The 26,572-nt window shown below is 57.2% G+C and overlaps 2 protein-coding genes across 4 annotated transcripts in view; both read right to left on the bottom strand.

Moving 5' to 3' along the window:
- RAB11FIP3 (RAB11 family interacting protein 3) overlaps positions 1–18,067 on the bottom strand; it is a 75,184-nt gene extending 57,117 nt beyond the window's left edge. The window contains exon 1 of one of the 2 annotated variants that reach the window (XM_082292208.1): positions 17,220–18,067. In XM_082292208.1, the coding sequence (XP_082148334.1) occupies positions 17,220–17,762 (543 nt within the window). In that variant the 5' untranslated portion in view covers positions 17,763–18,067. The remainder of the gene's footprint in view (positions 1–17,219) is intronic. The other variant, XM_082292209.1, reaches the window with a different exon arrangement.
- Positions 18,068–20,014: 1,947 nt separating this feature from the next.
- Positions 20,015–26,524, bottom strand: DECR2 (2,4-dienoyl-CoA reductase 2). Of its 2 annotated transcripts, none has more exons than XM_082292277.1 (9): positions 26,420–26,524; positions 26,273–26,341; positions 25,824–25,875; positions 24,444–24,579; positions 24,005–24,129; positions 23,403–23,496; positions 23,023–23,127; positions 21,846–22,063; positions 20,015–21,039 (listed from the first exon to the last, which is right to left on the bottom strand). In XM_082292277.1, exons 1-8 carry the CDS (start codon positions 26,515–26,517, stop codon positions 21,846–21,848), a joined length of 897 nt encoding a protein of 298 aa, XP_082148403.1. In that variant the 5' UTR covers positions 26,518–26,524; the 3' UTR covers positions 20,015–21,039. The 2 variants fall into 2 exon arrangements, with proteins under 2 accessions (XP_082148403.1, XP_082148402.1); XM_082292276.1 differs by having other exon boundaries at positions 21,875–22,063.
- Between the last annotated feature and the right edge of the window lie 48 nt (positions 26,525–26,572).

Genomic DNA, 26,572 nt, shown 5'->3' with positions numbered 1-26,572 from the left:
GAAAACAAGAATATTTGCTGTGCCTTCCTGGTCCCCACAGCCCCTGGACTCCTCCTCTCACCAGCATCACCCAGCAATGGAGCTGGAGCCCCTCTGCTCTGGAGCCAGGCTGGGAGAGCTGGGGGTGCTCACCTGGACAAGAGAAGGCTCCAGGGACACCTCAGAGCCCCTTCCAGGGCCTAAAGGGGCTCCAGGAGAGCTGCAGAGGGACTGGGAACAAGGCATGGAGGGACAGGACACAGGGAATGGCTTCCCACTGCCAGAGGGCAGGGCTGGATGGGATATTGGGAAGGAATTGTTCCCTGGGAGGGTGGGCAGGCCCTGGCACAGGGTGCCCAGGGAAGCTGTGGCTGCCCCTGGATCCCTGGCAGTGTCCAAGGCCAGGCTGGATGGGGCTTGGAGCAAGCTGGGATTGTTTTCTTCATTTTGATGACTGGGCTAGACCCAGTACCTTATCAGGGCCGTTGGGAAAACCACCAGCACTGTGGCTCAAACTGCTTTGGATTCATCCAGCAAATCTGAGCAGTTCTGAAGTCACAGATTGGAGGGTTTTAGCTGGAGCCTGAGGCTCCCACCACACTCCTGCTGGCACAACACCAAAGAGCAATGCTCCTCCAAACTGCCACACCAAGTTTAGCCCACGAGATAGGAGCCACAATCCTGCTTTTGGCCAGCAAGAAAGACTTAAAGGTTTTGCTTCCTGTGTGTGCTTGTGGCTGGTTACAAACCCTCTTTGGAGCCCGAGCAGCTGAAACACAGAGCATTAGAGAGTGAAAGAGGATGACGTGCTTTAAGTAGCTGACTTAAATCCTGGTGGAAAGTGAGAGGTTTAAACTGCTTGGAGCTGAGCACAGCCACAGGCCTGCAGGAGCACAGCTGGGGGTGACATGTGCCAAGGGGTCACCCCTGTGCCAGGGACACTGCCCAGACTGAGGGATTTCTCCTGGAAAAGGACATGGAGCAGAGGGGAGGAAGAGGGGAGGGCACCTGGCACCCCAACAACACAACAAGAACTCCTTGCAGCATCCCTGCTCCCACATCTCCTGCATCCCAGAACTCTGCACATTCCAGGGTGTTTTGCCTTCCAAAACCCAACAATTCTGCTGCCAACAGCACCCCTGCTCCAGCAGCCCTCAGAGCCCCACACTGTGATGCCACGGGGGCTCCTCACAGCACAGGAAGAGTTTCCTTGCTTTGATGCACTGAAGTCAGCTCAGCAAAGGACCCCAAGCCTCCAACAGTGGCAAATCCAAACTCAAATTCCCACACAAAGGCTTGGCAGCCCCGCAGTGAAAGTTTCCCAAGGAGGTAAAGGATTCCCCAGCTGTGAATTCCCTGGTTAGCAGGTTGGAAGAAAAGGAAAAGGAAGCTCTAGGCCTCTCTTTATCCTCATGGATGCTCCGTGTCTCCACCACACAGGAGATGGATTCAGCAGGACCCAATATCCACTGTGCTTGTTTTAGGCGTGATCCCTGAAGGAATTCAGGGCTGTGCTGGGCAGCCAACACCCCCCTGTAACCCCTGAGTCTGCCAGCAGTTTCCCCTCATATTCTGGCAGAGATCAGGGCTGAACCAGCTTCCAAAAAGACATTCTTTGGAGGGGTGAAGGAGGGTGGGAGATTTCTAGTGGCCACAACAGCCAGGCACCCCCCAAGAAGAGCTGGTGATGCTCAGATCATCAAATCATGTGGTATCTCACAGGGCTGGTGCTTCCATGTCTTGCCCTGGGAATAAAATCAACTCTCAGTGCTGCTTTAATCTACAGAGACTTGGGAAGCAAATCCAAAGGAGGCGAGGAGGAGGAATGAATTCTGATATATTCCTGATAAACACCCCCAAATACCTGAGCACATGGGCTGCAGTTCCCACCAGGAACTCCTGCAGCCTCACGTGTGCTGCCAGGAGAAGGAATTCGGAAGGAAGGAAGGAATTCGGAAGGAAGGAAGGAATTCGGAAGGAAGGAATTCGGAAGGAATTCGGAAGGAATTCGGAAGGAATTCGGAAGGAATTCGGAAGGAAGGAAGGAAGGAAGGAAGGAAGGAAGGAAGGAAGGAAGGAAGGAAGGAAGGAAGGAAGGAAGGAAGGAAGGAAGGAAGGAAGGAAGGAAGGAAAGGAAGGTTGGTTTAAACATGGGGAACTCATTGAGTACCCAGGTACAAACCAATCCTGGGTGTCCTGCTTGGCTGAGACAGGACATCAAATACCTCTCATGTAACTTTAATTACTCTCCCCTGACTGCCAGAAGCCCAAATCTGCTCTGAACATCCTGAATCTTTGGATGTAAGTATTTTAAGTGTGAGACAGTCCCTGAAGTCAAGCAGAGAGAAAGCCAAGCACCATGTTGCCAGAAGTGCCAAACTGAGGGATTTTTAGCAATAAAAAGTGCAGGAAGGGCTCACACCAGCTGCTCTCCTCTCTCTTTAGCCAGGTGTGTGGCCTGGAGTGGCCCCCAGGAATTCAAATGAGTGAGAACACGCAGTATAAAACCTCTCATGGTTACACAGAGGTGGATGCAGCACCTCCACTCTCCAGGTTAAACAGAAGGGAATGAGCCAAAACACTCATTTGTCCCTAAAAACCCACCTTGCCTCTTGAGGCTAAACTAATCCTCTCAAAGAAAAATGTAGACTATTTTGAAATGCTGATGACAGAAGGCAGAGTATCCTTTTTTCACCTTTGGGAAACGTGCTGGAACTGCTGAAGCTCCTGCAGCCAAACCAAAGGGGCCGTGCCAAAGACACAGCTGGCCCCATAGAGCTCTCTTCAGATCCCACGCTCCCTAAATCCACGGGCTGCAGTGGGATCAGCTGAAATGAGCTGATCCCTGCTAATGCAGCATTTGTCTGGGGTAAGACCACATCCATCCCCCCGTGCTGGGTGCTGAGAGAGCATTACCAGCTCCACAATGTGAGCACAGCTTCACACTGCCTCGCCACACTGCTGCTGGGATGTGATCCACAGCTGCGCCATTCCCAGAGCCAGGAACACCCTTCCCAGCACTTCTCTTCTGTGGCTTCACTGCCATAAACAGCCAGGCCGAGGGGGAGGCTGATAACTCTGCATTACTCTGGCTCCAGCCGTGTTTATAGGATCTGACTCCCTAATTTGCTGAAGGAGCCGGCACTCCACAGAGCACTCAGAACCTCAAAGCAGATTTCTATTCTGCTGCAATTACACCTAATTAAGTAACCTTTAAAACACCCCCGAGGGGCAGATCTCATTACAGGGAGCAGCCGTGGTCAATTGTGAGTAAGCAATGCAAGAATTGCATTATTTATTTCACAAGTGGCAGCGCTGACCCAGGGCTGGCTGCCCTGGGTTTTGCTCTCCCAGCCTTTCCCAAAGCTCCAGGAGGAGCTCAGCAGGCAGATTGTGCCTGCTCAGGTCTCTATTTAAAGGTCCACCATAAGCAGCCCTGGTTAAGATGTTTTCTTCCCTAATCTTGCCCAGACATCAGCTCATCCTTCCCATCCCTTCATCCCGAGGCTCCAGCACTGCAGGGCCTCTGTTCCCAGCGTGGTACTTGAAACCAAGCATCCAGGCACCTTCCTGAGGAGACTTAGGAAACCTCAACCTGGGTTGTTCTCGTCTTTTCCTGCCACAGAAGAAATAATCAAAGCTACTATTTAAGGTAGAAGGGGAATAAGCTTCCTGTATTTAAAAGGAGGAATAAAGAGGAATAATTATTGTAAGGATAAGCCTGCAAGTATTCAAAGAAGAGGAATGGGAGAGAGATCACCCACAAACCAAGACAGAGCAGGAACAAGGTGAGCAAGTGCCCAAGACAGATCCTCTTCCCAGGAAGATCAGATCCTTGCCATTTAATACCCACTTGCCTAACAAATCCTCCTTTTCCTATTAATCCAAGAGAAAAGCTTCTCAGCCTGCCCCTAGCTTTTCCTGTACTTCACCTCCTTGGGGCAGTTTCTCCCCCAGTCTTGCCTCCCCTGACTCTGGCCCCAAAGGCTCTCCCAGGGTCACCGGGCTCCTTCTGCAGGAAATGCCAGATGGGAGAGATGCGGATACAGAAAGGACAGGAGAGAATTCCCTCCCCACCAAACCACCATCTTCCCCTTTAGGAAAAGGAAGGGAAGAGATCTCCAAGCCAACTGCGAGCCAAGAACCAGCCCAAAGCTGATACTGAGAACCAGATCCCCTCCACACAGCCTGCACAGGAAAAGACTTTCCCTCAAACACTCAAAATTCACCAGGAAGCAGAAAAAGAAGCCAGAATATGTTTTAAAGAGCTGGCAGCCAAAAAAGCCTGAGGACCCACATCCTTCCTGCCCACACCCACAAGAAATCAGGACAAATGGATCCAGCCAGGCCCTCGGTGCAGAGTGTGGAGCTGAACTGCAGGAGATCTCCACCACCTGGATCAATCACATCCAGAATTTTGGGGTATTTTACCCGCTGGCAGAAATTCCTCTGGTCTGTACAGGACCTTTTAGGACTAACCCCACCAGCTCCAAGGATATCTGGAGGCAGGAACACCTCTGTGCTCACCAGGGCTTCAGAAGCCTCAATTTGTGGTATTTAAGTGTGCTCTCAAATGCCAAGTGTGACATTTCCAAATTATCCCTCAATTGTTGCCACCGAAGCATGAAAATGTATTTAAACAAACAACTTCAAGGATGGTTTGGAAACATTAACAGGAATATAAGTTACGCTGAGATGGTTTTAATCCAAATTTAATTGTTTGTCTCAAGTGTTCCAGGTTTCCTGTCGCTCCCTAAGTGCTCAAAGGCTTCAGCAGCCACGATGCTCTACTCTAAATATTTACTTGTTGAATGAACTTGAAGAGGGTTCCTCCTCCACCCTCCAAGCCACTGAAGCCTTTGTTTCTAGCTTTTGCTCCTCTGATGACAAGGGAAACCTGTTCTCACCTTTCCAAACACGGCTCAGGGGCAGGAGGCTGGGTTAAATCACGAAAGAAAAAAGGTTTAGTGCCTGGTTACTCCTTAGATAAAACCCACGCCTCTACCCTGGGGGAAGAGGCAAGTGCCACCACGGAGCCACCCTGGGTTGTGTCGTGCCAGGGACACGGAGCCTCTGCAGGGCTTGGAGCTGATCTGAACAGACAAAAAGCACAATAAAACACACCAGGAACTCACACGCCGAGGATGAGGCGTTTTAAGATGTTGAATGTTTTGCCTGGTCTGGCTCCACGCAAAGTGCCCAGCACCAAACCGCGGTGTTTGTGTGATGGGGCTGTTTGGGTACACCCTGTCCAAGCCCAGGATGGTGGCCTTTGCTACCGTGTGCTCCCCTCCAGGTTGGTAAACAGCACAAAACCTCTGTGGCACATCCCAGGATAAATGCTCCCACTGCCTTGGCACACTCATCCTCCCCAAAACACAATGTATAGGCTGTAACTCACACCAGGATTGGAATCACAGCATCACAGGAGGATTTGGGTTGGAAAGAACCTTAAATCTCATCTAATGCCACCCCTGCCATGGCAGGGACACCTTCCACTGTCCCAGCTTGCTCCAAGCCCCGTCCAACCTGGCCTTGGGCACTGCCAGGGATCCAGGGGCAGCCACAGCTGCTCTGGGCACCCTGTGCCAGGGCCTGCCCACCCTCCCAGGGAACAATTCCTTCCCAATATCCCATCCAGCCCTGCCCTCTGGCACTGGGAAGCCATTCCCTGTGTCCTGTCCCTCCATCCCTTGTCCCCAGTCCCTCTGCAGCTCTCCTGGAGCCCCTTCAGGCCCTGCAAGGGGCTCTGAGGTGTCCCTGGAGCCTTCTCTTGTCCAGGTGAGCACCCCCAGCTCTCCCAGCCTGGCTCCAGAGCAGAGGGGTTCCAGCCCTTGGGGCACCTCTGTGGCCTCCCCTGGACTCTCTCCAGCAGCTCCACGTCCTCCTGACATTGGGGGCAGAGAGCTGCACCTCTCAGCTTGTAAATGCTGGGAATGTGGTGGGCACAAGGAGCCTTTGGGGCCGCAGAGGTGAAGCCCAGGGGAGTGGCAAACACGAGCAGCTGAACAGAAGAGAAGGAACCTGCCCGGCCCAGCCCCACTGTGCCTGCCACCCTGGCAAAACTGGAACACAAACAAGCCTGAGCAAGAGACCAGAAAAGCATAAAGACTTATTTCTTTTTTAGAGCTGCTTCAAATTATTCCCCTCCTTTTGGCACCCCTTCAGGCTGCTTCAGAAAGGGCTGTTTGTGCAAAGGACACGGAGCAGATGTGCCAGAGGGGCAAAAAAGAGCCCAGAGAACGGATCAAAGGCTCAGAGGTAGATTCCTGGAGCAAGGGAGAAGAGGCTGAGATGCCATGCATAGTTTGGGAAGCCCAGGAGCTCCGGGATTGTAAGCCCTGGGCATGAAGGCATCACCACACCAACCAAACATCCCCATGGCAACGCTAATGCTCCTTCAGCACCTCCCCTGAGCAGGGGAGCAGCAGGAGGCCTGGAATCTGCTCCATGGCTTTGCAGGTGTCTGCCAGGCTGGCAGCCAAGCCCCTGCCCTGCACAGGGGACCTGCCTCTGTGCTCTGGGCTGTCAGTCCTGCCTGTGCCACCAGCATCCCTCCTTCACCCACCACACCTCAGCCATCCTGCAATGCCAGAACGGGCTGGATGCTCCACACAGCCTGGAGGTGAAGCTGCAAGTCCAAGAGAGAATTCCCTGTTGCACACCAAGGTCTCCAGAACGCTCCTATTCCACACCAAGACCTCCAGCACTCTCCTGTTTCCAACCAAGACCTCCCAGCACTCTCTCATTCCAAACCAAAGCTTCCAAAATTCCCCGTGGACATTTCAGGGAAGGTCCCACAAACCTTCCCTCTGCTCTCTGCATCCTCCCTGCTGTGCTCCTGCCAGGACAGTAGTCCCAGAGTTCCAAGTAGCCAGGAGAGGATTAGCTGGTTGCTGCATCCATTTAGCAAGCACAGGGAAAAAGTTCCACAAGGATATCCACATTTTATTTCTACCCCCCCCAGCTGTAAACTCCTCACACACACACAGTGAGCAGGGTGAAGAACAGCCACTCCCCTGGAAAAAAACAAGGAATGTGGCCAGGCAAAAGGGAGGCAACAGCTGCCTCTTCATCCCTGCCTGGCCAGAGGCAGCAGGAAAGCCTCCATGGCCTGATCAGCTTCTAAAGCCAAGGTGGGACCGAGTGTTATTTTCCCACTAGGAGATTTTCACTTTCAGCATGGATACACCTTCTCCAAGCAGAGCCCCTCCAGCAGCCCCTCGTTCCATGCTGTATTTGGTTGGGAACGTGGGGCTGCGGAGCAGCCACGTGGATGGATCCCGGCCCAGCTCCGTGCCCGGTGCCCACAGCAGCCCTCACCCCTCGCCTCCTGCCCCCAACAGCTTCTTCTCTCTAAATACTGTTGGTTTGGGCTCCTTTGACTTCCTGCACGTTTTGCTGGAGCCCAGCTTCCTACTGGACTCTGGCAAATGGATTTTCCAGTCGGCTCCGCCGGGTCTTGCCAGATGACGCAGCTCCCAGCACCAGGTCCTCTCCCTCCAGCTTTCCTCCTCCTCCTCCTCCTCAGGGGAGAGGAGAAGCAGGAGCAGCGTGCAGGCTGAACAGCCCTTCCAGCAGCAGCAGTGACTCAAACACAACGTAACACCACTGGCATTTCACCACGGGACGTTGCACAGAGGGAACAGGAGCTCTTTCTTCTGGAAAACTACAATGTGTTATCAAAAATAAATCAATCAGGGCGCTCCGAGGCTGCTCACCACGCTGCCAAACACAGGGACAGCCTGCAAACAAAGCTGTAAGCACCCTTGGGACACTGATAGCTTCACAGGACATCCCCAGAGCTGTCACCAGCCCAGGCCATGCGGTGCTGGGACACACCAGGACACACACAGGAACTCAGGAATTCACATCATTTAATCCAGCACATCAAATACTGCTGTCCCTGAGTGCTTCGGCCTCAATAGGATCACAGAAGGTGGTAACAGGGAGCAAAGGCAGTTTAGTCACTGGCATTCCTAGGAAAAGGGGATTTGCTGTCACACTGGAAGGAGCTGGGCAGGGAGGAGCCGAGCTCCCAGCAGCCTGGAACCTCTCTCCACAGCAGCCTCCAGGATTCCCTGCTTTAAGAGCAGTTTCCTGCCTAGAGGGGGGAAAAACCCTGACCAAAATCAGGAATAAAGTGCCTGCACCAACCCCATGGCCATAAGGAGCCCTCATGCCAGCAGTGGTGGAGCCCCATCCCTGACCCACCGAGGCTCTCCCATCCTCACTTGCACCGGGGAAACCCTGGTCCGGCCCCAAAAGCAGGACAGCTGTGTGCCAGGGAAGGATCCACCACCACACACAGGGACTTGGGCTCTTCCAGCTGCTCTCCCCCATGGAGCCAACACCAAGCACTCCAGCTTGGCAGTAGTGGCACTTCAGGAGGAATTGTCCCCATGGCTCTCCTCAGTACTGTCCCCTCCATCCCCAAACCCACAGGACCATTAATGACTTACTCTGCCCCACACCAACTCCAGCAAAAGCTCTCCAGGGAGGGGGAAGCCTCATCACAACCCAGAATTTGGGGAGAAGAGACAACTTCTGCAGAGCTCTCAGCCGTGCAGAAAGCCCAGGCTGGCATTTCCATTGCTCCACGACATTTTCAGGGCTGTTCCTTGGGCTTGGAAGTTTTAGGATCCCAAGACAAGGTTCATGTCAGGTACCACTGATATGAACCATGACTCCCCTATTAACACAGAGCTCTCTTTCAGCCTGCAGGTACCTTCCTGCTGCCAAGCACATCAAGGGCCTCCAACATAAGGACGTGGAGCTGGAGTCGTTCCAGAGGAGGCCACAGAGATGCTCCGAGGGCTGGAGCCCCTCTGCTCTGGAGCCAGGCTGGGAGAGCTGGGAGTGCTCACCTGGACAAGAGAAGGCTCCACGGACACCTCAGAGCCCCTTGCAGGGCCTAAAGGGGCTCCAGGAGAGCTGCAGAGGGACTGGGGACAGGGATGGAGGGACAGGACACAGGGAATGGCTTCCCAGTGCCAGAGGGCAGGGCTGGATGGGATCTTGGGAAGGAATTGTTCCCTGGGAGGGTGGGCAGGCCCTGGCACAGGGTGCCCAGAGCAGCTGTGGCTGCCCCTGGATCCCTGGCAGTGCCCAAGGCCAGGGTGGACATTGGGGCTTGGAGCAGCCTGGGACAGTGGAAGGCGTCCCTGCCCATGGCAGGGGTGGAATGGGATGAGCTTTAAGGTTCTTTCCAACCCAAATATTGGATGATCCAAAGCACAGACACACCAAGACATGAACAACCAGTGACTCTGAGAGGAGCCTGATGAAATCCCTGATGTTTCTCCCACTGTGGTTGGTTGCAGTCCTGTCTCTGCTGGGAGGCCTCAGGCCTGAACCAAAAGCACCAGCCCTCAGCACCATCCCACGTGTGGGAAGGCGACTGAAAGATGGAAAGATTTTAAAGTGGAAACTGAAGGCTGAGAGGAGCTTTGGGGGCTCTGCCTGACATGGAACAATCAGGGAAGCACAACTGTCCTGCAGACCGGGCTGCTTCAGCCAACAGCTGCACTGCAGATGTCCCAAAAACCCCGTCAGGAGAGCGGCTCCAGGCAGCTCAGTGCACACCGAGAGCAGGGACTGCGCTCTGAGAGGAGCTGGGAATGCCTTTGGCATGTGGGAGAGTCACTGCAAGGACAAAATGCACAACTCCCCAAGGCCACATTCACTCCCTGGGTTGCCAGGCCCTGCCACAATGGGAGCATGGCCTGCAATCAGCACTGCTGAGACACCTCCTGTGCCAGGCTCAGCTCTGGGCCCCCTCACGACAAAACAGACCCTGAGGGGCTGGAGCGTGTCCAGGGAAGGGAACAGAGCTGGGAAGGGGCTGGAGCCCCAGGAGCGGCTGAGGGAGCTGGGAAAGGGGCTCAGCCTGGAGCAAAGGAGGCTCAGGGGGGACCCTGTGGCTCTGCACAAGTCCCTGACAGGAGGGGGCAGCCGGGGGGGGTCGGGCTCTGCTGCCAGGGAACAGGGACAGGAGGAGAGGGAACGGCCTCAGGCTGGGCCAGGGGAGGTTTAGGTTGGATATTGGAGAAATTCCTTCATGGGAAGGGTGGTCAGGCATGGGCACAGCTGCCCAGGGCAGTGCTGGGGTCACCATCCCTGAAGTGTTCAAAGAACATGTGGATGTGGCACTTGGGGACATGTTTTAGTGGTGGCCTTGGCAGTGTTGGAACAGTTGGACTCAATGATCCCAGAGGTCCTTTCCAACCTCAAAGCTCCCCTGATTCCCAGCCCAGCAGAACCAGTCTGGCAGCTTTGTACCTCCATTTTCCACAGGTGCCTGAATTTACACAACCACACTGAGGGAATGGCTCAGCAGGGACCAGCCTGGGGTGCCAGGCCAGGAACCCATGCAGGAATTAGGAAAAGATGGAGCCAGGAATGAGGAAGGAGAAGCAAGCCATGGTTCACTGCCAGCAGCTTCCCAGAACTGGAAAAATGTTGGTCCCATGGCAGAGGGGATGCTGAGGGTGGCCCAGCAGAAGCAGCTCTCCCTGCCCAAACAGGCTGAGGCTAAAGGGAAGTCATTTGTTTTGCAAAATTCCAAACCCAGGAATTAAAAAAAAAAAAAAAGCCCCTGGGTTCCAAGCGGATCATTCCTCTGACAACGAGCAGAAAACGGAAGTCAAACAGGAATAAAGTGGAGAGGAATTCTGTGGGCAATTGTAATGATTATCAATTACTGTCTGGGCTGGGTTACATAACAGTATCAGCAGCTGGGGAATGCTTTGGGAGAGGGCACCGTGGGCAAGAGCCATCGAAATGAGCCCTGTGCTGTGGTGCACTGTCATATTCCAATCAGTTAATTATGATGAGCCCAATCCAATTTTAATCAATCACAGCCCTGCTCCTGAGAGGAAGCCTCTCATGAATCCATCTCTCTTCTTTCAGTATTTAAAGGGGGTTTATAAAAAGAGAGGGAGAACAAGTTTTACACAGGCAGACAGTGACAGGACAAGAGGGAATGGGTGTGAACTGAAAGAGGAGAGATTTACACCGGATCTTATGGAGAAATTCTCCCCTGTGAGGGTGGGCAGGCCCTGGCACAGGGTGCCCAGAGCAGCTGTGGCTGCCCCTGGATCCCTGGCAGTGCCCAAGGCCAGGCTGGATGGGGCTTGGAGCAGCCTGGGATAGGGGAAGGTGTCCCTGCCATGGCAGGGGTGGAATGGGATGGGCTTTAAGGTTCTTTCCACCCAACACTGAAAACCCTCAGATGGGCCCTTTTCTGCCACTGGGGCTCCTGTCCCAGCCCAGGGCAGTGCCCACCCAGTACAAACTGGGCTCTTCACTGGTGCTGCACCCACCCCCCATTCCCCGGACACCCCGGCTTTGTTCCCTTACCCACAGCCTGTGCCAACTCTGCAAAGGTGGGACAGGTGATGCTTTTTCCTTCTTCTGGGTAAAGAATGTTTCTTTATTTGCAGAAATGAACTCAAATTCCAGAGGAACACAACTAACCTTGATCAAAATAAATCATAGAATCCCAGACTGCTTTGGGCAGGAAGAGACCTTAAACCCAATCCAGTGCCACCCCCTGCCATGGGCAGGCACACCTTCCCCTAGCCCAGGTGGCTCCAAGCTCTGTCCAGCCTGGCCTTGGACACTGCCAGGGATCTAGGGGCAGCCACAGCTGCTCTGGGCACCCTGTGCCAGGGCCTGCCCACCCTCCCAGGGAACAATTCCTTCCCAATCTCCCATCCAGCCCTGCCCTCTGGCAGTGGGAAGCCATTCCCTGTGTCCTGTCCCTCCAGACCCTTGTCCAAAGTCCCTCTCCCAAAAACCCACTCCTCACTCACTGCACTCTCAACCTGAGGGAGCAGGGCAGAATAAAAACGTTGATTTAATAAACTGGTAGCTGGGATAAAATTACCAGCAGCACCCTCCTCCCAGCCCACACAGACAAACCCAGCCTTTGAGCATTCACAGGCCAGGATAAGCCATCCATCCATCTGATTCCAGCCACAAAACAGCACCAGAGAGCTCTGCCCGGGCTCTGATCTGCTCCCAGCCTTTCCCACCATTCCCAGGAGGCCTCCCAGGAGTTAATGCCAAACCCGAGCAGGAGCAGCAAAAAAAAACCCGGGAGCACGGGAATCGTCTCTTCCTCAGAGGCTTTTGGGATATTTATGAGTGAATCAAGCAAGCTGAAAATGGAATTTGCAAACCAGCCACCACCTCACCCAAAATTACACAAAATATGTTGGCTTGGAAACGTTTTCCTCTCTGAGAGAGAAAGAAAAACTCCTGTCTTGGAGCTCCTGGAGCACACAGACCTGTTATTTATTGATGGTGGTAAAAGCCCTTTGAAGAGGGAGGAGAGGGAGGAGGAGAGGGAGGAGGCGAGGAAAGGGCTCCCACCCAATCCTCCAAAACCCACAAATTCCCTGCCACGATTTTCTTTGGGGGGAAAAAACTGGGCCCTTGGTCAAAGCAAGCAGGATATTTCAGATTTGTTGCTGTTCCAAAGCACACAGGGGTGTCCACAGGCACCTACTGCAGACCCAGAGCATCCCCCACTGCCATCGCAGCCCCCTTCCACAGCAGGAACCAAATTCCAGGAGCTGGACCTGATGATCCTTCCAAACCTGGATATTCTACGAAGTTAAACAGCAGTTAAAGCCTCTGGAAGGTGCAGCAGCAGCAACACAGTTGGAGGCAATTTAAGCCTCACTTGCCTGTGAAACCCTGATAGGTAAATTTAGAAATCTCTTCATAAAACCAGCATTTCCTCTGCTCAAATTGGCTAAGAACCATGAGAAAATGAAAAATAATAATAGTAATTGAGGTTTCCTCATGACAGAGATTCAGACTATCAGATTTCACAAAAATCTGGGGGAAGTGGGAGAAAACCAAGGGGAAGAGGGAGGACATCCAAAATCAGATGCAATGTCAGCATCACCAGGGGAGATGGAAGGAGGAAGCACTGGATCCAGGTACACAATTCCCAAGGGATCCATCCGAGGGGAGCAGGAAAAGCCAGCCTGGCATCACCATGGGGGGGGTGAAACCACTAAAAAGCTGCAGTTTGACACTATCCAGACTTCATTACAGAAACAAATTGCCAGATTTTCACATTGTTTTATTCAAAACTAAAAACCAACTGCAGGATTTTTGCAGCTGCAGTCTGGAGTGATCCCTGCCAGCCCCAGAATGGGATTTGTTCTGCAGCTCTCAGCTCAGGCTGGGCACCCCATTCCAAGAGGCTGAGAAAAGTACAACAAACCTGATAAAACCCTTCATAAACCATCCCCTGAGGGAAAGTTAAAAGCTGAATATGGAGAGCTCAGCTGAGGATGAGCTGATGTGGTGGCAGGGCAGGTATTGAGGGATGGAAATGTTAAAGAAAGCAAAACAAATCACACTGAAATGAAGCTCAAACTGATCATCAAGAGGAAGAAAAAAAGGGCTGAAGATCCCTTTGAGCCTTTGGAAGTGGGTTAGACAAACTCTGGGATTTCTCTTAATTGAGCCAAGGCACTGAGATCATGTGGTGCAAGAGGCTTTTCCTTCTCCAATTGTCTGTTAGATCAAAACAAAAAAGGAAAAACAACCCAAGGTGCCAGCAGGATGCTTGTCCTCAGCCTTACAAACAATCCATTCTCCTCTGAGCCTGCTGGAAATCAATCCAGAGAGAAAAGGCTTGGGCTCTGTCACCTCAGCCGGCCAGACACAGTGCAAGGGTACAGCGGGCAAGACACAAACCATTAAATTTTAAAGCTAAATTTAAACCCAAAGTGCTTGCACAGCGGCCTTAGGTTCTGTGCAACCCCCAGAAGTGCAAGACACAACCCCTCCTGCTTTGCTAGGTGACATAAAAGTGTGTCCCCACCTCCCTGCTCACTATTTAAGCCAATCTTACTCCATCCTTCTGTCCCAGCCAGTGGCTCCAGGGAGCATCAGATGCCAGAGAAACGCAGGGAGAAAGGGGAGGGAAAGGAGACAATAAAAACACACCACCGCTGGCAGCTGCCTCACAGGTGGTTTGTGAGCAGTCCGGGGTGAAAAAATCAAGTTGTCCTCAAGACTTTTCTGTCCCAAATCCTGTTTGCAAGTCCATGGAGCACATCGGGGTCCATGTGAGCTTTTCAAGTGGCAGAACAATCCACGTTGGACAAACATCCTCCTGGGACAGGCTGTTGGGAGGACCATCCCAAGGCTGTCCCTTCCCTGCTCAAGGCCACCTCTGGCTCAGGTGTCACCCCCAGCACCATCCTCTCATCACCCCTTTGAAGATGAAGCTCCTGGCCAGAGCCTCAATCTCTATCAACTGTTATCGCTGCAGAGCAAAACAAACTGTCTTTATCTTTGCCTCTTCCCCATCCCAGCACCACAATCCCGGAGCTCTCCCAGTCAGCCTTCCAACTTTAAGCAAAACACCATCCCAATCCCATTTTTTTATCCCCACGGAGAGAAAAAGACCCAGTTCTTCCGACCAGAAATCCACAATCCCATCGTGTTTATGGAATAAATGCCAGCTGGTGCCTTCCCTTTGACATTTAGCTAATAATTGTTGCAGCCAAACGAGCTGACAGCGCTCAGCTCAGCAGCCCATGAATGCCTCTGGTGTTTGAGTGAGCGCTAAAGACAACACTTGCCGCTCTCCAGCTCCTCATCCGTGTGGATACACACACACACACAGAGGCTCTCCTTAACCCTTCAGCCCTCTCCAGCCTCGGGAATCAGCTGCTTGTGGTGCTTCAACTTAGCCATTTGTTCCACCACTATGAACCCAGCCCTGTGGGCAGCAGGCAGGAGGAAGGAGGGGAGGAAAAAGGGAAGCAGGTACCTCCAGCAAGAGGGCTGGAATTTGTTCCTCGTTAACTGCCTGCTGATTGCCGCGATACCTTTGTGATTATCCAGCCAGCCATCAAACCCTGGCCCCTCTCTCACAGCATCCCAGTTCTGGTTGTGGCACAACCTTTATTTACACCTCGAGGCTCCCATGTAGTCACCTTAACACTGTTTTACCCACTGGGGATGTTCCTCCCCTTTAAATTCCACCTGAGCTGGATCTCTGTTTTCCAAAAGACCCACTTTAGGCCCAAGTTCTGGCTGCTTCACGCAAAATAGGTCAGGAAACTTCCCCAGAACTCCTCTCTTTATTACTCCACGCATCAGGGGAGTTTAGGTTGGATATCAGGGAAAGGTTCTTCCCCCAGAGGCTCCCCAGGGAATGGTCCCGGCCCCGAGGCTGCCAGAGCTCCAGGAGCGTTTGGACAGCGCTGCCAGGGGTGCCCAGGGTGGGGCTGTTGAGGTGTCTGTGCAGGGCCAGGGGCTGGAGTGATGATCCTGGTGGGACCCTTCCTGCCCAGGATATTCTGTGATTCCATGATCTGCTGGGACCTTATGGACCCCACCACCAACCCCTTCTCCTCCTCCGTCAGTGTGCCCTGGTCTTTTCTAAGCTGCAGACTCACACCAAGTCCTCTTGCACCACAGGCATCACTCCTCCTCCTTTGCCAGTCCCCTGGAGTGCCCAGGACCTGTTGGCTCAGGCATTGCCACACCAACCTCCCCAAGGTACTCAGCACTCACTGTACCAGCACCCAGCTGTTCTGCATGCCAAGAGCTGCCTGTACCAGCCTCTTGCAGATGAGAAATGGGTTTTAAAAGCATCATTTATGGCAGCACAGGCAGCATTAGCTGTGTTCAGCAGCAAGGAACACAGAGCCTGCAGAGAGCCCCTTCCCAGATGGATCCATATGGATGGACACCGGCCAGCGGCCCAAAACCTCTGGGGACACCCTGCTGAGCTTCGGGGTGACCTTAACAGCCCACAGCCACTCCCCAGGCCATGTTCTGAAAGTGTTTTCCAGGCTCAGCGAGGCCGCTCTGGAGCTCTGGCACCATCCCCACGCCGGCGCTGCCGGGCCAAGCTGCACAGCCCAGAGCCACCTGCCTGTCCCCATTCCTGCTGTCCTTGGGCTGCTCCACGCCAAGGGACACGACGGCAAACAGTCCCCCGGGGAAGTGGCACCGTGTGCAGGGCTCGGGAGCCTCCGTGGGCTGTCTGCTCCTGCTTCTTCTGCTGGGGCCAGCAGTGGGACACGGCGGTGGCACAGAGAGCCCGGCCCACAGCAGGGCAGTGCAGAACAGAGGATTTATGAATAAAGCCTCTCTCCTGGCACAGGTACTTGTGCTCACACCTTGACACCCTCTGCACACACAGTGCCCTCACCAGCAACACAAAGAAGTTCCCTATCTCCACTTTGCACGGCTGTTTTTCTAAAATAAAGACCTTTGTTTTATCTTTGAGAGGTGTTCCTAGCACGAGGACAGGGATGAAAAGCCCTCCTCCACCAAAAGCCTCCTTCACACATGATTTGCTTTGTCATGGCACTTAAATACCCGCGCAGCAGCCACGGAGGGAGAACGAGAGCAGATCTGGGCAGGCAAAGGGAAACTTCACAGCAATACCTGCACACCTTAAAAAAAAAAAAATCCTTTTTTCCTGCTAGCGATGCCAGCCCAGGCCAGTGCATGAAACACCAACAAATCCATCTCCATCCCCTGGTGAGCGCTGCCGGAGCTTGCTCCATTTTGGGTCAGCCCAGGCAGCTTCAAATTACATCGCCTCTGATCTGCTGCCGGGGAACACCGGCTCGCCAGGGCACAAAGCTGCGGAAAGGGGGAAAAAATACACATTCAGGTTGTCAAACCCGGGATAAGCGTGGTAGCAGGGAACCACGGAACGGCTGGGGTTGGAAAGGCCCTTAAGCATCACCTCGTTCCAACCCCGTGCCACGGGCAGGGATGCTCCCCGTTACGGAGGTGATCCACGGGCAGTGAGGTGCCAGCAAGGGGGGCAGGAGCAGCCCCACATCCCGGGCTGTCCCCGCTGCCCAGCCAGACCCCGAGGCGTCAGTGACGGAGAACAAAGAGCGGGGCTGCCGGCTCCCGGCGGCGCTGCTCTGCTGCTCCCAGCGGATCGGGCCCTGGACACGGCAGCTCCGGTTCCTCCGGGCGCAGGGGGCGGGGGAGCCGCTCGGGCCCGCGCGTGCCCTTCACCCGGGGCGACGGCGATGCCAGCGCTGCCCTTGGGGACACTGACGGCTCTCCAAGGGCCGGAGCCCCAACAGGAGCCACCATCACCCTCGGGCAGCGGGGCCACCGGACACCCAGGGATGCCACCAGCTGCGGTGCCCCGGCCCGGAGCGAGCGCCGGGGGCCACGGTGGGCAGGTGCGGCGGCGGTGCCGGTGTGCCCGGCCCGGCGCTCACCTGCTCGGCGCCGTAGGCCGTGGCGAACTGCACGAACTCCTCCACGCGCACGAAGCCATCGCCGTCGCGGTCCAGGGCGTCGAAGACCGGGCGGAGGCGCGGCTCCTCATCCGGCGGGGGCTCGGCGGGGCCCCCCGGGCCCGGGCTGCCCCTGGCCTCCCCCGGGCACCAGGGCGGCGGCCCCGCGCCGGCAGCGGCGGGCTCAAGTGCCCAGAGGTCCAGCTCCAGCTCCGGGCCCAGGTCCGCGTCCTGTTCCAGCTCCGGTTCCAGGTCCAGCTCCGGTTCTAGGTCCAGCTCTGGCTCCGGTTCGAGGGCCAGCTCCGGCTCCGGTTCGAGGGCCAGCTCCGGTTCTAGGGCCAGCTCCGGCTCCGGTTCTAGGTCCAGCTCTGGTTCCGGTTCTAGGTCCAGCTCCGGCTCCGGTTCCGCTTCCAAGTCCAGATCGGGCTCCGGTTCCAGCTGCGGCTCCGGTTCCAGCTCCGGCTCGGGCCCCGGTCCCGGCCCCCGGGGCAGCGGGGGCTCGGTCCCAGGCGGACGCGGCTCCATCTTCACCGCCGGCGCTGCGCGCCCGCCGCCGCCCGCCCCGGGCCATGCCCCGCGGCCATGCCCCGCTCACATCGGGGCGGTGCCGGTGCCGGTGCGGTCCCCGCGGCACTCACGGCTTTGTGCGAGGAACGCCGGCCCCGCCCGCCGACACCGGGGGCGGCCCCGCCGGTCCCGCCCCGCCCGGGGAGCGGCGGCTCCGAGCGCCGGGGCCGCGAGTCCTGCCCGGGACCGGGGCTTGGGGGAGGCGGCGGCGGCGCTGAGACACAACCCCGCCGCCCGCCCGCCCGCGCCGCCGCTCCGGGGCCGCCCGCGGAGAACCGGCAGATCCAGCCCGGCCGCCGCCGCAGTAGCCGGGTCGGTGACGTCACTCGCCTGCCGGTGCGCCCCGCCCCTCCGCGGCGCGAGCCCGTGCCGAGGCCACGCCCCCTCCCCGGCTCGCGCACGGCGGGGGCGGGGCCGGAGGGGAGGGGCGGGGCCAGGCGGCGCGCGAGCACGTGGGACCGGAGGGGCACCGTGAGTGGGGACCCCCGCATTGCCCCATGAGAAACCATGCCCCGGGACCCCAAACCCAAACCATGCTCCTGAATCCCAAACCATGCCCCGGGACCCCAAACCCAAACCATGCTCCTGAATCCCAAACCATGCCCCGGGACCCCAAACCCAAACCATGCTCCTGAATCCCAAACCATGCCCCGGGACCCCAAACCCAAACCATGCCCCGGGACCCCAAACCCAAACCATGCTCCTGAATCCCAAACCATGCTCTGGGACCCCAAACCCAAACCATGCTCCTGAATCCCAAACCATGCTCTGGGACCCCAAACCCAAACCATGCTCCAGAATCCCAAACCCCTCTGGGGGGGAACCGTGCAACAGGACCGCCCACCAGCCCCAGGTATGAACGGTGCTCCGGGCCCCTCAAGCCCCGTGGGACAGCACTGTGCACCGGGATCCCTGAACTGCTCCAGGGGAGAACTGTGCACACCTGGGACCACGTCCGTGCATCAATTGGTGCCCGTGTTTAGGGCTCACAGCCCCCAGGCTTGGTGCCCTGGCAGTTTCTGCTGGAGCACAGGGATGACCCCGCTAACACAGCCATGAGCTGGCCAAGCAGCTGGAATTACAGCCCCTGGGCATAATTAGCAGCAAACTTGATGAGCAAGAACATCCCTGGCCCCAGTGACCCTCCCCTGGCCATGGATGTGTGTGACATCTCAGGATCAGCCAGGCTGGGCCACCATGTGTCCCCAGGCATGCTCAGCCCTGGAGAGGTTGCCACCCCGTCCAGTCAGTCCAGCGCTGGGAAGGCTGGAAACTTCCACTTCAAATCCTTTTCCTCATCACAGCCATTCCTAAAGGTGAGCAGGGCAGGACGGGCTCCTCTGTCAGTGCCGCAGGGGGAAGCACAGCTGCACCAGCTGCTCTCCCTGGGTGACACCTGCCTAAACCATTCCCTGCAAAATCCCCTGGAATACAATTCCCAGTTGCCAGACAGCTCCAGCAGCCAGGCTTCCTGCGTGGATGGGGCTGGCAGGGGAACAAGGTGCCTGCAGGGCTGGAGGTGCCAGCCTGACGCTGTGAGTGGCAGCTCTGCAGCCCTCGATGGGTTTCTGCAGCTCCAGGCCGTGCCAAGGCTGAGCCCAGAGCTCTGTCCTTCCCCTGGTGCTGGAGGGACATGGCCAAGCTAAGCTCCCTCTTGCTGTGGTGGCCACAGAGCCAGGACAGCCCTGATGGTGCCCAGGTCACCTGGTCGTGGTTAAACAGGACAGTGAAATACGTGGAGCCTCCCAGAACAGGGATGCAGGTCAGAGACAAGGCTGCAGCTGGGCAGTGAGGACCAACACACATCACACAAGTGCCTTCTCCAGGAGAAAATACATCCTGTTATTCAGGAATACTGCAGCTGGAGCCAAATTCCAGGAGCCTGGGCAAAGGATCCCAGCCCAAGCACTGCATCCCCATCCCTCTGAAGGGTTGAGTCTCTCACCAAAGCCCCCAGCACCTCCCCATCACCTCTGCTGCTGGCACCCAGAGCCACTGGGGCTGAGGAGGTGGTAGGTCCCCAAGACCCCCTGGCCTGCAGCACTGGGGCACCACAGAGCTGAGGACTGGGGCCACACACGGCTCTGCCACTGAGAACAGTGGTTCTTTCCCCTCCCTCAGGGCCCAGTTTGGCCCACCAGGACCAGTCAGCCGGGCAGGGCACTTGTGCTCATGCAGCAGAGAGAGACATCACTGCTCAGGGTGCAAGTTCTTTATTTGTGGCCTGGAGGAAGGAGCAAAACCTGGCAAGTCTACAATCAAGTAGGAAATACAATTAAGTGGGAGAACAAGCCTCATGGAAGTCAGGGTGAGCCTAAAAACTGCCAGCAGCAGCAGGAGCGTGCACACGAGCAGCGTGTGTCCCCTGGGGCGCTGGCACCAGGGACAGGGCTGGGCAGTGCCATCCCTGCAGCCCCACTGTGGCTCCTGCAGCCCAGCAGGAGGGACGGACTGGATTGTAGTTCTAGCCCTTCATTTACCCTCAGCTTGAGTGTCTGGAAGGAGACAGCGTGACACTGGTGGGACAGACAGGTGGGTGTGGACAGACCACTGGACACCTACAGTGCTGTAGTGCAGAGCTGGGCCTGGGGGGATCTGCCCTCACACCACCTCTGCTCCTGAGACAGGGGCATCCCAGCTGCATCCACAGCAGCCTGCCGGGACCACTGTCCCACCCAGAGCCTCTTAGGGGACAAGGCCACTTCCCCCTGCCAGGGTTTCCCCTCCAAGAGCTGCCGAGGCAGAGCTGGGCCCACCACACTGGGTGACCCCAACCCCGGGCGGGCTGAGCTGCTCCCCCTCCCAAAAAGGAGCTGCTGCTGGGGGGTCTTGGGCACTTCTCCAGCTAAGATAGAGGAGAGGAGAGGAAGAGGACGGATATCCATGAGTGGCACTGCTTGGGGCTTGGGAAAGGCCAGGAGAGTGGCTTGGAGAGAGCCACAAAGGGACAGTGACCTTCCCAGCCCTGCACACTGTCCCTGCACCCGCAGCCACACCACCTCAGAAGGCAGCAATGGCGCAGCATGGGGTGGGCTCGCTCCCCACCCAGCACCCCCAGAGCTCTGTCCCCCAGGGACTGGCAGTGTCACCACCACCACCAGTGGCCGAGGAGAGACTGTGGCTCTGGGTGGTGGCTCTGGGAGATGTCCACCCGTGGTGTCCCAGGTCACATCTGTCCATCGGTCAGTCCATGCTGTCCATCAGTGGGGTTGGTTTGCTCCTGCAGCCCAGACATCTGCAAGAGAGGGTGGAGGTGGGGACAGAGCCCTGCTGGGGCCTGCCAGGTGGGACACAGGCAGGGAAGAGAGGAAGGAAGGAGACCCCTTCCCCTGCCAGGCTGCAGGAATTCAGGCAAGGAAGAGGCTCTCAGGACTCTTTGTGCTCAGTCCTGCTGCTGGGGCACAGAAAATGGGCATCATATTGCTTTGTGGGAATCTCAGAGGTGTCTGGACAGGCATCCAAGAGACACCGTGTCACAAGCCAGGCTCAAAGGGAAAATCCAGCAAGTTCTGCTGCTCTTCCCAAGGCATCCCTAGGACTGTCCATGAGGACACAGTACCCACTGCTACGCAGCCATGCCCCGAGCCCAGCACTGCCAAGGCCACCACTGACCCGTGTCCCCAGTAGCCACACATGCAAAGCTTTTAATTCCCCCCAGGGATGGTGACCCCAGCACTGCCCTGGGTAGTTCTGCCTGTGCCTGACCACCCTTCCCATGAAGAAATTTCCCCAATATCCAACCTAAACCTCCCCTGGCCCAGCCTGAGGCCGTTCCCTCTCCTCCTGTCCCTGTTCCCTGGCAGCAGAGCCCGACCCCCCCGGCTGCCCCCTCCTGTCAGGGACTTGTGCAGAGCCACAAGGTCCCCCCTGAGCCTCCTTTTCCCCAGGCTGAGCCCCTTTCCCAGCTCTCTCAGCTGCTCCTGGTGCTCCAGCCCCTTCCCCAGCTTCCTCAGCCGCTCCTCACAGGACCTGTGCCCCAGGCAAAAGCTGGGTTTCCCTGAGAAGCCCTGCTCCAATCCCACAAGGGGGAAATGCAGTCACCTAGAGTTTAGCAGAGGAGGAGGAAATACCCAGCAAGGCAGAGAAGCTGTTGGGGGAGGTGAGCCAGCTGCCACCATCCACGACCAGGGTGGTGCCGGTGACGTAGGACGAGAGGGGGCTGGCCAGGTACAGGGTGCTGTGCGCGATCTCCGTCTTGTTCCCCGCGCGCTGCAGCGGGATCACCGAGAACAGGTCGGATTTTTCGGCAGATTTCCCACCTAAAAGGGACAGGCAAGAGTCAGTTTGGACTCCGGGAGGACTGTCCAGCACCACAGCCAGCCAGGCACTGCAGCACTGCCCATGGGGCTGGCTGAGTGCTCCAGGGAACTGGGATGAGATCTTGGCACAGCCCTGGGATACAAACCGGAGAAGATTTCAAGGAGCAGAGCTCAAGCCCAGCAGGGATTTTGTGCTGACACAGCGAGCTCAAGACAGAACCTCAGAGAGCTTCAGAACCATGGAATCATGGAATGGTTGGGGTTGGGAGGGATTTCTCCTTCTCTCCCCCCTGCCACGGGCAGGGACACCTTCCACTGTCCCAGCTTGCTCCAAGCCCCAATGTCCAACCTGGCCTTGGACACTGCCAGGGATCCAGGGGCAGCCACAGCTGCTCTGGGCACCCTGTGCCAGGGCCTGCCCACCCTCCCAGGGAACAATTCCTTCCCAATATCCCATCCAGCCCTGCCCTCTGGCACTGGGAAGCCATTCCCTGTGTCCTGTCCCTCCATCCCTTGTCCCCAATCCCTCTGCAGCTCTCCTGGAGCCCCTTTAGGCCCTGGAAGGGGCTCTGAGCTCTCCCTGGCTCCAGAGCAGAGGGTCTCCAGCCCTCGGAGCATCTCCATGGCCCCTGGACCCACTCTAAGGGCTCCAGTCTTTCCCATCCTCTGGGGCCGCACCAGCACTCTGCTGATGGACTACAAGAGCCAACCCCTGAGGCAGGGCTGAGTTTTGGGGGAGCATGCTCCATCATGGCATCAGAGAGCCCAAACAGCTGCCAAACCAGTGCCCTGGAAGGTACCAGGGATGTGGGAAGGGCTGTGCCAGCAAAGCCACAGCACAGCCGTGCCTGGCAGCAACACCCCACGGGCTGTGTGGCACGGGGGGTCCCTCCTGTCCCCTCCCAGGGAATACCAGCGGGGCACTGCCATGGCAGGGCCGGGAGCCCAGGGTGCCTCACCCAGGCGTCGGAAGCCCTCGGTGCCTGTGATGGGGCCGGGGGCCAGGCTGTTCACACGGATGTTGTTGGGTCCCCACTCCACAGCAAGGTGACGGGTCATGGCATCTGGGGAGGGATTGCAACAGCACTGAGAAATGGGGAGCAGAGCCATTCCAGCAACTTCTTTTGAGGAGGGGAAAAAAAAGCCACAGAAGAGTCTGGCTGAGAGCAAAGGGCCCTGGGAGGGGAGAAGAGCCTCATCCCAAACCCCAGCATGCAGTAACCACAGCGATTCACGCTCGCCCCTCCCCAAGGCATCTTCCCATCCCAGTATTTGGGAAGAACCAGCTTCTTTCCTGGCCCCACACAGCTCCAAGCCCCAGCAGGGTGTGTTGAGGTACCTATGGCAGCCTTGGCAGCCCCAGCATGCACCTGCAGGGCCTGCCCTCGGTAGCTCAGGGTTGCCGTGATGTTGACGATGATCCCGCCATGGTCCTGGGGAAGGAAAGGACATGAGGAGTTAGGCAGGGAGCAGCACAAAGGGTCACAGAGGGCTGTGAGGCACGGGAGAGCTGGGCTAGGAGGGACAGTCACCCATGGGCACTGCCAGGCCAACACTGGGGCAGCTCTACCCACCCAATCTCAGAGGTGGAGCAGCCAGTGGGGCCCTGCCAGAGAGGTGGAACATGCAGGGTAGAAGGAAAGGCCAAGGGAAAGCAGCAGAGCTGGAAAAGGAGCAGGAGATCACAGCTTCTACAGGTGGCAGAGCATGGAAAGGTGCTACAACAGCCCAAAGCCCCAGGGCAAGGGACAGGAGGATCCCCAGTTCAGGGCTGGGATCCCTGGAAGGGAACAGAGTGGATCCATGCAGGGAAGCCCTGAGTGCTGCACTCCCTTGTGCCTTCTGCACTGCCCTGGATGCCCCAGCAGCACAGTGTGGTTTGACACCACCCCCTGCCTACCAGAGGCTCTCCTCAGAGCCCCCTGGTTCTGTGCCACTCACCCGGAAATACTTCTCAAAGAGGACTTTGGAGGTGTTGAAGGTGCCCACGGTGTCGATGTCTATCACTGTCTTGAAGGCGTTGAAGGACAGGGCGCTGGCTGGGCACAGGAAGTTTCCCGCAGCACCTGAACCACAGGGACAGTCAGGACAGGGCTGGCAGAGATGTCAGGGCCATTCTGTGACAGGGAGGGTGAGGGGTAATATCTGCACACTGGAGAGCCCGTGGGGACAGCGCTGACAAAGGGATAAACTGGTGGCTCTGGGTGCCCAGCAGCACAGCCAGCACGAGGGCAGCAGGGATGATCCACACCCCGGCAAACAGGGATGGATGTACCACACATAGAGCTCTGCTTCCTCTGTGCTCCCAGGGATGCCTGTGCAGGAGAACACCCTTCCCAGCAGTGAGCCCAAATCCTCCCCCTGCCCACGCCAGCCTCACCATTAATGAGGATGTCAATCCTCTGGAACTCCTTCAGTGCCTCGTCCACGGCTGCCACGATGGTCTGGGGCTGCCGGACATCGATGGACAGAGGCAGGCACTGCTGCCCTGTGGCTGCCATCAGCTTTTTTGAGGCCTGCAAGGACAAAAAGAGACTTGAGATTCTTCCTGGGACTCTCTCCTTCAGTAGGAGTTGGAGCCAGGCTTGTATCAGGTGAGCACAGAGTCAGGCAGGAGTGATATCCCTGTCAGCACACAGCAAACAGTGTGGGCAGGGGAGGGATGTGCCTGAACACGGCCAGCTCCAGCCTGGAAGCACCCTGCTAGCCCTGGGGTAGCCAGGGAAAGCTCTTGCATGTTGTATCCCAGCCACACTGGGTGCTGGGCGGGCCCTGAGGCCACAGCTGGCTAAGCCCAGTTACCTGCGTGGGCTGCCATGGGCACAGCACATCCCAGGCAACATCTCTGCAGGGCAAGTACAAAAGTTGAACCCCAGCACGGCATTTTTGGCATGAGCCCAGGCATAATTACCCTTTAGATCCAAAAAGTCAGTGGGCAAAAGGGCAAAGACAGAGCAGGCAGGCTGTGAGATGGACCAGCTCTGCAGCTCAGGCTTTGTCACAGGCCACCCCTGTGGCTCATTAAGAGTAAGATTTTCCCCAGCAAATAAAGCACAGGGGACACACAAGCTCAGCAGCAGCTCCACACAACAACCAGAGCTACTCCAACTTCTGTTTGGGACTCTGTGAGAGGTTTTGAGCCCCACCAACACACGGGTGCACGAGCAGCTGGAACCCTGGACTACAGATTCTGTGCCCTCAGAAGACTCTGGCCCCTGTGGACTAAAAACCTGCTGAGCTTTGCAGCTTCTTCTGGCACGTGAGCATGAGGGAGTGTGAAATGACAGCCAACCACACCTGCACCCTCCCCTCTGCCCCAAAACACAGGACAGCTGAGGCAACCCACCTCAACCCACACAACCCCTGGGGTCTGGTCCTACTCCAAGCTGAGGTTTAAGCCCAACCTCCCGCTCTGCCCTGCTGACAAACCTCCCCCACAGCTCATTTCTGTCTCTCTCACCCACAAAAAGCCATCATGATTGTGGAAAGCAGGTTCCAGGTTAACTGAGCTGTGCTGGTGTAGATGCTAAGAGAGGTGGCAGAGAAATTTTCCTATTTTTACAGCCACCTGTCTTAGCATCTACATGCTGAAGGTGCACCCCCCAAAACCAGCACCGCCGGAGTGCCCAGAGCTGGGAGACTGGGACGCACTGGGAAGCCATTCCTCCTACTGCAGTATTCCCACAGGAGACAGATTCCCACTGGAGGGAGCAGAAGGATTCCCAGGGCTCGCAGCTCTCCCGCTGGAGCCCGGACTCACCTCCGACACTCGCTGCAGGTTCCTGCTGGCAATGACGGTCCGGCAGCCGTGCCTGCAGGGAAGGGGCAGGTGAGAAGGGCCGGGCTCCTCAGCAGCACCTCGGGATCAGCAGGAGTTCGGGTGTTCCTTGCAGGAATCGCTGCTGCTCCAAGCCCGCAGGACGCGGAGCCAGAGCCCTGCCCGGGCTGGACGGAGCAGGGCCGGCCCTGCTCCCACACCGGCGGCCCCCGGAGCCTCCCTGAGGGCTCTGCCGCCCTCGGCTTCGCATCCCGGCTCTTGCAGGGCCTGGTGCCGCAGTCGGGAGAGGGACGGAAAGGTGGGAAAGAGAAGAGAAGGGGGTGAAGAGGAGGAAAGCGCGGGAAAAGAAGGGAAGAGGGGGGAAGAGAAGAAGGGAAGAGGGCAAAGAGGGAGGGAAGGAGGAGGCCGTCCCAGCGCAGGGGCTCCCGCACCTCATGAAGATCTCGGCGATGCGGAAGCCAATGCCGGAGCCGCCGCCGGTGATGAAGGCTACCTGGCCCCTGCGGGGACAGAGGCACGGTAAGAACCGGGCCCCGGGGAGGTGTCCCCGGCGGGCCCCCCGGAGCGGCGGGACTCACGCGAGCAGGTCGGGGCTGAGCAGGTGCCGGTACTGGGGCAAACACTCGTCCCCGTCCTCGTCCGGGGGCACCCGCGCGGCCATGGCAGCCTCGGCCATGGCGGGGGCGGCCACAGCGCACTGCGCATGCGCGGGCGCCGCCGCCGTCGCCTGG

The sequence above is a fragment of the Coloeus monedula genome (genome assembly GCF_965178545.1).
Source record: "Coloeus monedula genome assembly, chromosome: 16".
Lineage (NCBI taxonomy): Eukaryota > Metazoa > Chordata > Aves > Passeriformes > Corvidae > Coloeus > Coloeus monedula.
Note: the sequence above shows the minus strand (reverse complement) of the source record. Positions and strands in the feature narration are given on the sequence as shown.

Coding starts and splice junctions, on each gene's coding strand:
- DECR2 (XM_082292276.1), bottom strand. CDS start 26,517: ATGGCCGAGGCTGCCATGGCCGCGCGGGTGCCCCCGGACGAGGACGGG. Junction 23,497..24,004: donor TCTTTGAGAAGTATTTCCGG/GTGAGTGGCACA, acceptor TTCCTTCCCCAG/GACCATGGCGGGATCATCGT. Junction 23,128..23,402: donor GGCTGCCAAGGCTGCCATAG/GTACCTCAACAC, acceptor ATCCCTCCCCAG/ATGCCATGACCCGTCACCTT.